Here is a 14042-nt window from a genome sequence, read left to right on the forward strand (position 1 = left end):
AGGTCTGTGGTATGTAACTACACAAAATTCTATTATAAGCAATAGTTACGTTCCTTCCACTTCAAATCATAACCTCCATCAGTTCAATGTTAAGATTTTTTAGTAAATACAGTGGTAGGTGTATTCTTTTTGTGAGCCTAGAAGGGCTCACTTGCGTATCTGGATGCTTTAACCAGTCAAAGATATGGATAAGGATGTCATTGATATGGATTTGTGGGATTATTTTATCCTAGTCTCACTTCTTAGTGAGTAGACAGATCTTCAATTTCTAACATTTGTTTTATAAAAATTCCTCAACTTACCTATAAAAAAGGTGTAATCAGCTATTATTTCCTTTTAGAAATATGACTACATTCAAACTACTCTAAGATAAAAGGAATAATATCATGATCATCTTATGACATATTAGTTTGTTACATGCATAATGCTATAAATAATAAAAGAATGAAGAATGTAATGAACAGTTTTTTTTTTTAAATACAAAGTCAGATGTTAAAAGCTATACACAGAGAGCAAAAATCACTTTATATACTCATGATTAGCTTTAATGTTTCTTTACACTATACATAGGAAAATATTTACATTTACTAATAAGGAATGCCAAGCGTATCCATCACCATTTGAATAGCTTGCAGGGGATTTGTGATTTCTTCCAGGTTATCTCTTCTCAAAACCCAATCTGGTTTAAGTCTGTTTAAAAAAACAAAACAAAACAAAAAAACAACTCTGGCATTAATAAAGTTCTTAAGCGTTACTTACACCTTTTTTGTCTTCACTGAATTGTGGCTACTGCTGAACACATCATTTCTCTTACAAACTGCTCAAAGAGGTGAGAACTTCACATTATTGCCCATCACTAGTTCCAGACTATTTCTCTCCATCCTTTCTAAAAAATAATGCTGACTTCTTTGAAGCTGATGCTATTTAGCTTGACCACTGCCTTTTGGTTATTGAGTAAACTCTCAGTGTCTTGTTCCTTGTAAACCTGGTTCTTGGTCTCCTCTTACCTCCTGTCACAGTTCTCAGCAACAGACACATGTATGTGGCCAAAAAGCCAACAACCAATTCCATTTTTGCCACACTTTCTTTCAATTCTACCTTAACCAATCTCTTTTCATATGATCACATACTAGACTTTGTCATCATCAGAAAGTGTGCCACCACTAAAATCTTAATTTGAGACTTCCATTCTCCAACCACCGTTTCTGATTCACCCATGTCATCTGCTCTAATAGTCACTGAACCAGCTCTTCTGCCAAACTGAGATCTCCAATTCACTTGGCTTCAACACATACCCAACATCCACCAGAATGCTCTTCTTACTTTCTTGTGTATCTAGCTCAGGTGCATCAATATTACCACAACCTTTGCCAATGCCATTAACTGTTGTCTTTCTCTCCTACCAAACTAGTCTGAAAAATTCTACTTGGATTTCAAATTGAGTCAAAATATCTGCCTTCTCCATACCTATACAGCTGCATATTACTAAAAAAATTACACAACCAAGCTGACTTTACTTTTTGCCAATAATTGCAAATGTAAAATGAGCATTTGAAATTGCCCAGCATGCTAGTGTAATGTTATTTCATTATTTACCAAGATTGCCTCCATTAAAATTACCAAACATTTCATTTTTATTCATTTGTTGTTTCTCCATTGTCAAGCACATCTTGTTTATGGTAAGTGCTGAATAAATATCTGTTAAATGAATGAACAGTGACACAAATTTATAGACTATATTTAACTGCTTACCTTGAAACTGTTCTGGTCCTTACAGGTGTTTCTGGGATAAAAGGAATGCTTATAGAATAATCCTTTTGCTTGTAAAGTAATCTTCCAGTATTCACTTTATGTTTACAAGCTGTGAGTTTGTAGAGACTGTAAATACGGTCGACAACTTTGGACCTACTTCGTACATCCTACAAAATAAAATGTACAGTTACTAAAAAGTAATAAGAATTAAAATTACATCTCTTTTAGACTAGCAAAATCAAACATAATAAATAAAAATCATGCAGTAAACTATTAGCTTTGAATAATCAAGAAGAAACCTCGCCAAGTTGGCAGGTAGATTGATTTAAATTACGAGCTAATTTGCAAGGCAATCATAAAGATAAATATTCAAAAGTTGCATACTTAACTCCACACTGAATACAAGAAGGAATATAGTCAAGTCAACATATCTATCATATCCAGTTACCAAGTCTTGAAAAGTTTACCTCTGCAAAGTTTCCAAAGTCTTCTACTTATCTCTCAGTGACACAATCCTAAGGCAAGCACATTCTCTTGGCTAGACCACTACATACCGACACTTGCCGCCTTCCTTAATGGTCTCCCTATATCCACATATATGCTCCAAAATTCATTCTTCAGTCAGAAGCTAGTGTTGTTAAAATTTAAATTGGAAAATATAATTCCCTTGCTTAAAACCCTGCAGTGGTTCCCACTGTTATCAGGATAAAGGCCACAGTCCAATCATGGCCTATGGCTTCCCTTATGTTAACTGTGACACCTAAAAAGAATGACTCAGAGGTCTTGCCGTAGAAAAGCTTGAAATACAATTATGGTTACAACAGGAGCATAAGAAGTCATACATATATGGTTTTCTATCTTGCTAGGAAACTTTTCTCTCCAGTAAATGGGAAATGGTTACTTATATGGCTGTAATAAATTGTATTTTTAGAATTCAGTTTCTTTAACATGTCAGAAGGAAACAACTCATACATATATCCTGAACTCATTTTATCAGTGCAGAAAACAGGTCTGAACACACATAAAATCCTATTTTAGAGTGGTGATTACTAAAGGAAAACTATAAAAGTCATAGACTTAAGACTACAGAAAAATAATCTTAAAGAAATGTAACTGATTAATACTTACGGAGGCTCTATTTGTTGTCTTCAATAAAGTAGCCAACAAACAACAAGTTTTTGTGAAAATGCTTCCACTTTTGTCTGCAACTTTATTACCAGGCTTTTCTCGGTACATCTGCAAAAGCTCCAACAGTGTATCGACACAATTTTCTACATCATAAACTGCTGAGGTTGTTTTCTCATACTTGAAGAGAACAGAATGAAATTAAAAGTTGTAATAAACACATATTCAAAAGTTGCATACTTAACCAACAACTCAAACAAAAAAACCAAAAAACAAAAATCCATACTTATAGCCAAATTGTTGGACCACCTGCAGCAAGTGCAAAGGACTTTGTGAAACAGCTTTGATACTATCATTTATGGATCTGTCACATATGTGTATTCACATTTTATTTTAATCTTTTCCCTCTAATTCTAAAGTTTCATGTAAAATAAATAAAATTTAAAACCTCTGAAAACAAAACATCTTGAAGTCAATAAAAGCAAACTTTTATTTTTAGTAAGATTTTAGTAAGATTCTCTCAGGAAAAAGATAACTTATCTGTGGTATCTCATTAATCATAGGTAAGTTAATGATAAAGGCAGGATCTAGTTAGTTATTCTATTACATGCTCCTTGAAAGGAAGAAGAGCTTGCTGAAAAATAAAACAAATTAAATTTGATACTAATAAGTCTAGGATATATTTTCCATGTCTCATTTATCTAATTGTATTATTAGATTCATAGCGAAATTTGCATGGTAACAAATAATGATACTAAGATAAAAATAACAAAACTACATAGCTAACAGTTCGTATGGCATGTTTATGTATTCATGTGTATTAACTCAGTCCTCAAAATAACGTTTTGAGTACTGTTACTATACTCATTTTGTAGTTGAGGAAAATAAAGTACAGAGAAGCCAAGTAACCTATAATAAACTGCTGAGCAGGGATTCAAACTCAAGCAGTTTGGGCTCAGATCTGTGTTCTTAACCACTGCCTCTCAAAATAAAAATATTGGGTAAAGTGCTTTGAGTTGTCATTGAAAGGTTGGGTAGGAAAGAGAAATCTTTCAACCTTTGGTTGCACACAACATAGTTTGGAATAGATATCAGCTACCAGTCCAAAGCCAAAAGACAAATTCTGATACAGATTAATAGTTACAGAATAAGTTATAGTAATATTTTTCTTTCTCATGCTTGGCTACACATACTTATAATGAGGTAATACTGTTTGACATAATACAGGAGATATTGTATTGCATCAATTGTAATGCAACTCTACCATTTATCACAGTCAGGTCTTCGGGGATGAACCTAACTTCTATAATTATTATATTCTTTCTCTATAAAATGGGAATAATAATATGAACTACTTTAGAGGATTATCATTAGGATTAAACAATGCAAGAAAAATACTAGCATGGGGCCAGGCATGATGGCTCACACCCGTAATCCCAGCACTTTGGGAGGCCAAGGTGGGTGGATCACAAGGTCAGGAGTTTGAGACCAGCCTGGCCAGCACGGTGAAACCCTGTCTCTACTAAAAAAAAAAATACAAAAAATTAGCTGAGCATGGTGGCACGCACTTGTGATACCAGCTACTCGGGAGGCTGAGGTAAGAGAATTGCTTGAACCTGGGAGGCAGAGGTTGCAGCGAGTGGAGATGGCACCACTGCACTCCAGCCTGCACGACAGAGTGAGACTCTGTCTCAAAAAAAAAAAAAAAAAAAAAAAAAAAAAAAAAAAAAAAAAAAAAGAATCAAAAAAAAAAAAAAAAAAAGAAAGAAAAGAAAAATACTAGCATGTAGTAAGTACTTAATAACTTTTAGTCATCATTGTTTTTAATATTATAAAGACTGATGAAATAAAATAATACAAAAATTAGTACTTAAATCTACAGTTATGTTAATAAACATTTTTTCACCCTAAGACTCTTGCACATAAATGAATTTTAATTTAGAGATCTAAGCCCTAGTGATGAGTAAACATAAGCTTAATTTGCAGGGTCTTATTGTTGACCAATGAATATCTCATTAGTAAAATGAAAAACTACCTTAGCTACATTAAGCAACACTTGCACAGCATATCTGATGACTTCCATACAAGGAACACTACGATTACAACTCCGGATCAAAAGAAATATTTTAGAAATTGCTCCACTCTGGGCCATGTTCTCACAACAAAGTGGAGACAATCTAGTAACTACCTCTGAAAGAAAAAAAAATAAGACACAGGTAAATTCACAGCAACAAAATGAAGTTTTTGTTAACAATGTACTATTACAACATTCTTTAAACATGTTAACACAAACTAACCTAGGTGCTTTACAGCCTCAAGAATGGCAGAAAGGTGCTTATATGTCAAAAGATAGTGGAGTGCAAGTGCAGTTCTTCTGTAGAGTTTGTTTTCTTCTCGAATCTCCCTATTAACAACTTGAAGACTTAGTCGTATAGCTTTAATTTTTGTACAATCATTATTCTTTCTCCAAGAATAGCCTCTCCATAATGCCTTAAAGAGATAAAACAGAGTAATTTTAAGACTACAGCCAATGTTTTCTATTTATATCTACATCTATTTTCACAACGTAAACATTTTCAGTAAATTTGTATGACATAATCAGATACGTTTTAATTAAAATCTCAAGTTCAAATAAATAGCAAAATCAATTTTCCAAAAAAGAAATACATATAATATTCCTGTATGTGAACTGGGCAGCATTTATTGACCAAATAATGTCTAAATCTATTCAAAATATTAAAATACTTTTACACTTCTTCATTATAAACATTCTCTAGAGCATTTGAAAATAAAGATCTTAGCAATGAAATTATAGTATTGTAGTGTTTATGAGTTATTTTACTGGCTTTTTAAAATGGTGACTATGTTTTTATAGTGTCAGATATCATGTAGATGAATTGCAATCTAAAGTTTTGAACTAAAACTATACAAGTTTCAATTACCTGAAATTTAATGATTCCACTAGTAAATTTTTCCTGTTTTTTACGAAGGAGAAAATGGCGCACCGCTTTCTGTATTACTGATGCAGCCCTATTTTGCTGGCTCAGACGTTCTTGACCTTCATGCTCAATCTTTTTGATGCTATGACATTTCTGAATAAATCTCTTTTGTTGTAATCTTGCTCGAAACCATCTCTGTTTAAAAGATAGACTTTTGTTTTTCATTTCTACTTAAGGTATTTAAAAAAAAATTAATACAAATATACATTTATACATAAATGGAAGAAAACAGTCTGTGAAGAAATCTTTCATCTTTCCCCAGAGGCATTTCTTTCCCACTCCATTTGGTACAAAAACCCTTCCAGTCCATGTTGGGTGGGGGTGTGTGTGTGTGTGCATGCACACACAAGGGAGTATATTTAATCCTGTACAGCATTGTCTTTGTTTTACAGTTTATATAAATTCTACCAAATTGCATGAATTATTCTGTAATTTTTTTCACTAAATATTTTATATGTAAATGCATGTTAACGTATATACACAAATAGAATTCTTCTTCAAAATATATAAAGAACTCCTATAAATTATAATAAAAAAGAACATCCAACAGAAAAATGAGCAGAGTATATGCAAAAATTATTTAAAAAAAAGCACACAGATAAGGACTTGAATAACCAACATAGAATATAATTTAGAATTGCTAGCAATCAAGTAAATCCAAACAAAAATAAGATGCCATTCATGAGAATGGCAAAAATCAGAAAGTCGTCTGATACTTTATGTTGGAAAGCATGTAGAGAAACAGGGTACTCTCAAGACTTTGCTGGCAGGAATGCAAATGAGTACAATTACATCAGGCAATAATTCACAACTTTATTACTGTGCCATAAAACATTAATCTATTTCTAACCTTCGAATCATCCTAACAGCTATTAGATAAGGCATTAGAAAGTGTTTACTACATATCAAAAATTTCTAACAGGAAAAGTTATATCCTATAGTTTTATTCCAGAGAAGAAGCAAACCTGAATACAGATGACTGAATTAACCTGCTTGTTAGCATTCTTCAGAGCCAGGTAAAGTTTATAGGCTCTTTGAATTCTAAGAGCCTTCAGGTGATAATATGCAGCTGCAGTGAAGTGAAGAAGCCGAATTTTGGCTCTCTGTTCTAAAATCTGAAGGCGAAAAAACAAAGCATATTCAAATATCTGCCTCCTAAGTTAATCAATGAGTGTTTTTGTATAACCTCAACATCAAATTATATAAACTAGCAAGAATAATTAATTTTTAATTATTACAATTACTTATATTGTAATTCAAAGTAATTACAATATTTTATTATACAATATTTCCAATAGTATAATTCAGCAGGTAAAAAGCAAAATTATATTTTGGGTACCTTACTAAATAACCATAGCATCTAATTTAACCAGACTGCCCTATAACAGTGAGTTAAGGTTTGCAACATACTTATGATTAGAGAAGGGTATAAATATTAAACTCAAAAAAAGTTACAGAATTCCAAGCAGAACTCTTGGAAATGGGGACATTAAATCAGAAAAAATTATGTGAACTAACTTCTTTAATATTAAATAATACAGTGTAACTCCAGCATAAGACTCTGCAGAAGATGCTTTCTACAGTCGCTGTTAGGCTTCAGACTTCCACTTGATGTTTAATGAACACAATACAAAATTTTTTTCTATCTAACTTCAAATCAAATTACTTTGTCGATGCCAGTACTTCACATATTGTAAGCTTAAATGTCATGACTCCCTAAAAAGAATTCTCTCTTGCTGAAGACATGGAAGCTGTCACAGGAATGCTGGTTGCAATACCTCAAAAGTTGCTTGGTGGTGGTTAATACTATTTGCTAGTTTTTAAAAACATACCTGTACAGGTATACCTTGTTTTATTGCTTTACAGATACGGCATTTTTTATAAATTGAAGATTTATAAAAATCTTCATGGTGCTTTACAGATATGGCATTTTTTTATAAATTGAAGATTTGTGTCAACCCTGTATTGAGGTTGACCAATTAACCTCTTTCACTTATGGAGCTTCTCTCTCATATTTTCAGTTCCTTTGTTAAGACTCATTACAAAAGAAAATTTTATTTTGTGTCTGTGGTGGTGAACATCTGTAAGAAATAGGACTAGGATCACAGAACGAAAATCTGAAGGTCAGTGCTCTTGTCACATACTTTTATAGCAGCTGAATGAATTCAAATTAATGATCATATTCGTTCTAAAATTATTCTCTAAAATCCAAAGTTTCTTAACACGATTTAACATTAAGTCCTTTCACTTTATAAGACTGAGATATGCTACTTGAAAATACTTACTCTTTTTCGTACTAGCCAACCACGCACTAATGCTTGTAGAATAACTGTAGATTTTTTTAATTCAATGTATTTTATCCTTTCACGTCTTCCAGCCTCCCTGGCTCGTATATATTTTTGTATAGTCAAGGCAGCAGATTTCTGCCGAAGAAAGACTTGCCTTCCTTTATATCCTCTAAAATGTGCTTGGATCAAACAAGCAGCTCGATGTCTCTATAAAGAAAAATTTATAAGTAACATTAATAGATATAAATAAAAAGATTTCTAAACCACTAGAAGTTAATGAATTTCATAATTATGATTTATAGTTTAAGAATGTTATGTTTCATAGATATGAAAAGGTGATGAAGCATTATTTCTACACTCACATAGGTCTATAGCCAAAATGAAGGCGTAAGCCAAGGGTCAACAGACACCTGGTGCTCTTTCCCTCATCCTCTTGATACTTTTCATTGTGAGAGGGAAAAGAACTAACATTACAGGACAAATACACTTAATAAAAATGCTAGCTACAATACAAAGAGCACAGTGATCATAAATAGCTATGACAGAAGCTGTCTGTAGCTTGAAAAAACATAGCATACCACCAGCACACCTTAGATTCCTCAATTACCTAACATTCTGTGAGAATTAACAAAATGAGACACAGAGCCACAAAGTGAACACATGATACTGGAAATATGGCGCCAATAGACTTGGTCAACCTCAATACAGGGTTGACACAAATCTTCAATTTATAAAAAAAATGCCATATCTGTAAAGCACCATGAAGATTTTTATAAATCTTCAATTTATAAAAAATGCCATATCTGTAAAGCAATAAAACAAGGTATACCTGTACAGGTATGTTTTTAAAAACTAGCAAATAGTATTTTTATGGGTGAATATAATTTTTAATTGACTACAATATGTGTGTGAAATAAATGTATACTAAGATCTTAAAAACATTTTTTTTCAGTGAAGGATTTTTTAAAAATTAAAAAATATAAAACATTCTTTTTGGTTTTTATTTCCTAAAGTAGTTATTTGCAAGTGAATTTTTAATACCTACTTGTATCATTAAGAAGTGTTCATGACCTATTTTTGCAGAAAGTATAGCTCTCCATTTTCTCTGAATGATAATTGCTGATGCTCTCACATTCAAAAACCTAAAAAGTAGTTATTGGAAAGCAATTTCAAATTACTTTTAACTTATTCAATGAGTATTTATTGTTTTCCCCCTTTAAAATATTAGAAGAGTAAAATATAAGAAAGGTAATGACAGAATAAAAATAAAGTGGGAAGTATAATTCATAGTCAAGTTCTAGCAATCAGAATACACACACACACACACACACACACACACACACACACACACAAAGAAGTTTTACAATTGGCAATATTCCAGTGGGTAAGAAATACGAAATTCTATAATATGGCACAGAATTTTGAACAGGATCAAAAGAAAGTATGGTCATGCAGATCTAGATAAAACCTAGATAAAGGGGAGAATGGTAGAAATAATGGTACAATATAAGATCTGAGTCTGTATTGCAAGTGAGCCTTTGAGCAGACAGGAGGTGGTCAAGAACAGAATGTGGAGAGTACAAGGGGCAGCAGGTACTTCTCTTTCATTTGAAATGAAGGATGGGTATCATCAAAATATTTAAGTAGAGATATTTTGTAAACAGAATTGGAGAAAAATTTAAAAACTCTGAGTGCCAGAGATTAAATTTTGGGGATCAATATAATGCTAAGAGATAAAATGTCAGAATGGATAGGTTTTTTGCACTGTTCTTGATAATGTGGAAAAAGTATAATTAGCTTGTGCTGCTGCTATGTTTCTTAGAAAACAAGACAGAATGCCATTGAGAAAAATTCAGCGTTTGTTACACGAAAATTAGATACTGGTCCTTAATAGCTGACAGTAGTAACTGTATCTTTATATGTTTTTTAATTTTTATTTTTACGGATACATAGTAGTTGTAAATATTTATGGGGTACATGTGATATTTTGACTAAAGCATACATATGAACAATGATCAACTCAGAATAACTGGGAGATCAATCACCTCAAACATTTATCATTTCCTTGTATTAGGAAACTTCTAATTCTATTCCTCTAGTTATTTTGAAATATACTATAAATTATCGTTAACGATAGTTGCCCTATTGTGCTACCACACAGTAAATCTTATTCCGTCTTACTGTATTTTTGTACCCATTAACCAGCCTGTCTTTATCCACCTCTCCCCTCTCCCTAACCAGGCCTCTGGTAACCAATATTCTACTTTCTATCTTCATGAGATCAATTTTATATGTTAAACCCTGCTTCTACTCATGGACTTGACCCAAAAATTCCTCTCACACTAGTGTGCTTTCCTAAACCATCTTGAAAACCATCATTGACGCAATAATTCATCAATTTTGGGAGGTGAAGAAAAATTCTTATACTGTGAACTTAAAAAAAGATGATCTGGTAACAGTTCCTAAAAATTTGATTGTAAGAAATGAGCTAGGAATAGGAAAATACAATGAGCATAGATAGATTGGTAATCAGGGTCTTCATCATTAATGACAAAGAGTATGAGGAATAATATAAAATTCAAAGAAAAAAGGAATGAATAAGAAAACAAATTTATCCAGTAGCTAAGTCACCCAACAAAATGGACCAAAGCACGACTGAGAAAAGCGAGTCTTAACTAGATGATTTTATTCACTTCCTACCCCTCTGTCCTTTCTCTAATCCTTATGAACCTGAATTAATCAAGTATAAGTAAATATTTTTAGATTATATTAGTTACAAAGGCTATGTTCTATCTCAAAAAAGCAAGACAGTACAAGAGATATATTTTGTGTCCTTAATAAAGAGAATACCAACAAAATCAACCATATAAATTAAGCATAATGAATATTTAAAGGAAAAATCAATAAGCGTGTTAATTTATATAAGGACTTAGCTATCACACACAAATACTCTTACACTCTCCATAGAATTATGATACATTACCGTGTTCTCTCTAGTTTGGTATAGAAGCAACCTTGAATAATTTTAACAGCTTTTAATATAGCTAGATATTCTTTGTGTGCTCTCCAACACCTATACCAGGCTTGAATCTTGCAGGCAGCTTTCACTTTACATAAAGATTTCTTGGCTCTATATCTCCTCCACACAGCCTATTAAATACATAAATATGACAAGTATACAATGAGTTGTCTTTTTTTTTTGTAAATAAGATTAATCAGTATAAAGACAGTTAATATAAGGTAATGCAGACAAAAATAAATTGCATGAATATAGTCATATCATGATTCTTTTGGACTCTGACACTAGTGAATACTCTGAGAACAGTGGTTCTTACTACAGTGAACACCTATTATGTGCTTTATCATGTATACCCTATGGCTGGCTGCCAGCCCAGCCTAACAAAACCCTAACCAATATTTATAAATTATAAGACAGACAAGTCTAAGTCTAGAAAGCCAGATTATGTGTATTGTCCTCATCACCTCAATCCATTTGGAAGAACAAAAATGAAAATGAACACATTGACCTACTCCAGGTTCTGGGGAGAAAAAGGCATTCTTTCCATTCCACGTTCATTTTGGGTTTTATGTTCAGCCTGCAGAAGAATCCTGAGAGCTCCTGTGATAGGACTGTCAGACTTTCTGATTTTGATAACCTTCAGGCAGACTAAAAGTTTACATGACGGTGACAACTTACTGAACTAAGCACTAAAAAGATTAGTCCTTATAATAACAGGGGTAGATAATACTATTATCCCTAATTTAGAGATGAGAAAATCAAAGCCTAGAGAAATTGAATAACTTGTTGATGTCACACAGGTTAATAAGTGGCAGAGTTGTCTTACTTAATATTTATAAATATCTGGTGAAATGGTTATCTATTTTATTAAAAAACAAAGGGGGGAAAACCCGAAATTGAGATTCAGAAGAACTTGCTAGCATATAGCTGTTAAATGATAAAGTCAAGATTTGAACCCAAGTCTATTTGACTCCAACATCTCTACAACAAATACTACTGGCCCAACTTATAACAAGATTAGGTTCTCAATTCAGTTGATAATACAATAATTACACGTGGTCAAAACTACTCTGAGATATCCTTAGCTCATTCAGAGTATATTGTATGTGGTTTCTACATAAACCTGAATACATTATTTTTGTGTATCCCTAATACCTGCCACCCTAGACTTAATCAGTGGTAGAACATCTCAGAACTGTTTGTTTCAACTGGCCATTTAATTGTAACAGTAAAAGACTGGTTAATGATAACAATGCATCATAAAATCTTCAGGAGGAAAGGAGAATGTTTTACGGACCACTTTGGTGTTTTTGTTTTTCTTGTGGCAGTTTTAAGTAATTAGTTTTACAAATCCATACTTTCTAATGAAAACAACTTGACCAAAAATCTGCCACAGAATTTTGAGACCCATTAAAACAAAGTTTTAATGAGAAAATTATATATATACATATATGTATTTACACACACACACACACACACACATATATATTGCCCTGAAAAACATCAAAATTTATAGACATTGACCAGAGAAGCCAACATGGTGTTAAGAGGGAAAGAAAACAGCTAAGAGATTATGGGATCAAGAAACCGAGGGTTGAGAGGAAACAAAGTGTGCTCAAATTCCAAATGCTACCGAGAAGTTCACACACACACACACACACACACACACACACACACACAAGTATTCAGTAATGTATACCACATCTCAGTGGTTCCCAAACTTCGCTGCTTATCAGTCACATGGAGAGCTTTTAAAAAATCCCACACCTACTTGGTTGCTTCCTATACCAATTAGAATATCTAAAGGTAGGAATATTTTTTTAAATTCCAGATGATTCCAACATGCAGTAAAGTTTGAGACCACTGGCATATGCTAAAAATTACATGTGTAAAATACAATTTTATTATGTAATTATGTAAGATAAAAACAAGAAATGTTTTTAAGATTGTTATTTTGGCTATTCAATCATTTCAGGTGAATAGAACCATAACTAATACATCCCATAAACACCTTTCAATTCTGAACTTCTCAGTAGCATTTGGAATTTGAACACACCTTTCCTCTTTCAAACCTTAGTTTTTTGGTACTATATCTCTTAGCTTTCTTCTTTCCCTCTTAACACCTTGCTGGCTTCTCTTGTCAATGTCTGTGAATTTTGAAGTTTTTCAGGGCTCATGTTCCAGGCCCTCTTCATTCACTCATTTCATGTGTTGTTCCTTGGTGATCTCATTATTCCCACAACTTTAATTATCAGTGTATGCCAACAATGTACAAATCAAATTCTAAAATTCACATTGCTCTCCTGAATTCCTGACTGTGTTTATCTAAACACAGTCAACTGCCTTACTAGATATATTGCAAGGGGGTTATCTGCTAGGTACTTCAGACCTTATGTACCCCAAACTGAATTCATCATCAATCTCAAAACCTACCCTTCTCTCATTATTCCCTATGTCAGGGTGTGAGAGAGTCACTCTGAAGAGTCACTTAAGCCATCAACATGGTCTGTCTCCTTGTTTATGTTCTAAATAATATCAACTGACAATCCCACCGTCACAAATCTACGCCAAACTATAACTCTTTCTCACCTGGCTTACTGCCTATCTTTCATTTGGTCTACCTGCTTCTAGTGTTGCTCCTTTTCCAATCTATCTTCCATGTTCCTGCGGGGGTAATTTTTTTTTTTTTTTTAAATAAAAATGACTGTGGTCTTCTGCCGCTTAAAGTCCTCTAGAACTTCTCTTTGTCTAGAGCATAAAGACTAAACTTTTTTCTGTCCTAAAGGTCTATCCACAATCTTATTCCCTCTATTGCCAATCTGGTCCCATATCACTTTTTATTGTTTCTAGTTTTTGGAT

At 32.9% G+C, this 14042-nt stretch overlaps 1 protein-coding gene across 1 annotated transcript in view; it reads right to left on the reverse strand.

The window, feature by feature from the left end:
- Positions 1-390: 390 nt before the first annotated feature.
- The window catches only part of ASPM (assembly factor for spindle microtubules), a 62113-nt gene continuing 48461 nt past the window's right edge, over positions 391-14042 (reverse strand). Inside the window, exons 19-28 of the mRNA XM_017506052.2 lie at positions 11148-11314; positions 9210-9306; positions 8162-8371; positions 6842-6991; positions 5820-6011; positions 5175-5367; positions 4913-5067; positions 2881-3057; positions 1753-1919; positions 391-690 (exon numbers count right to left, since the gene is read on the reverse strand). Coding sequence (XP_017361541.1) covers positions 588-690; positions 1753-1919; positions 2881-3057; positions 4913-5067; positions 5175-5367; positions 5820-6011; positions 6842-6991; positions 8162-8371; positions 9210-9306; positions 11148-11314 — 1611 coding nt within the window. The 3' untranslated portion in view covers positions 391-587. The remainder of the gene's footprint in view (positions 691-1752; positions 1920-2880; positions 3058-4912; positions 5068-5174; positions 5368-5819; positions 6012-6841; positions 6992-8161; positions 8372-9209; positions 9307-11147; positions 11315-14042) is intronic.

This window comes from Cebus imitator, unplaced genomic scaffold (assembly GCF_001604975.1).
Source record: "Cebus imitator isolate Cc_AM_T3 unplaced genomic scaffold, Cebus_imitator-1.0 Scaffold347, whole genome shotgun sequence".
Classification (NCBI taxonomy): domain Eukaryota; kingdom Metazoa; phylum Chordata; class Mammalia; order Primates; family Cebidae; genus Cebus; species Cebus imitator.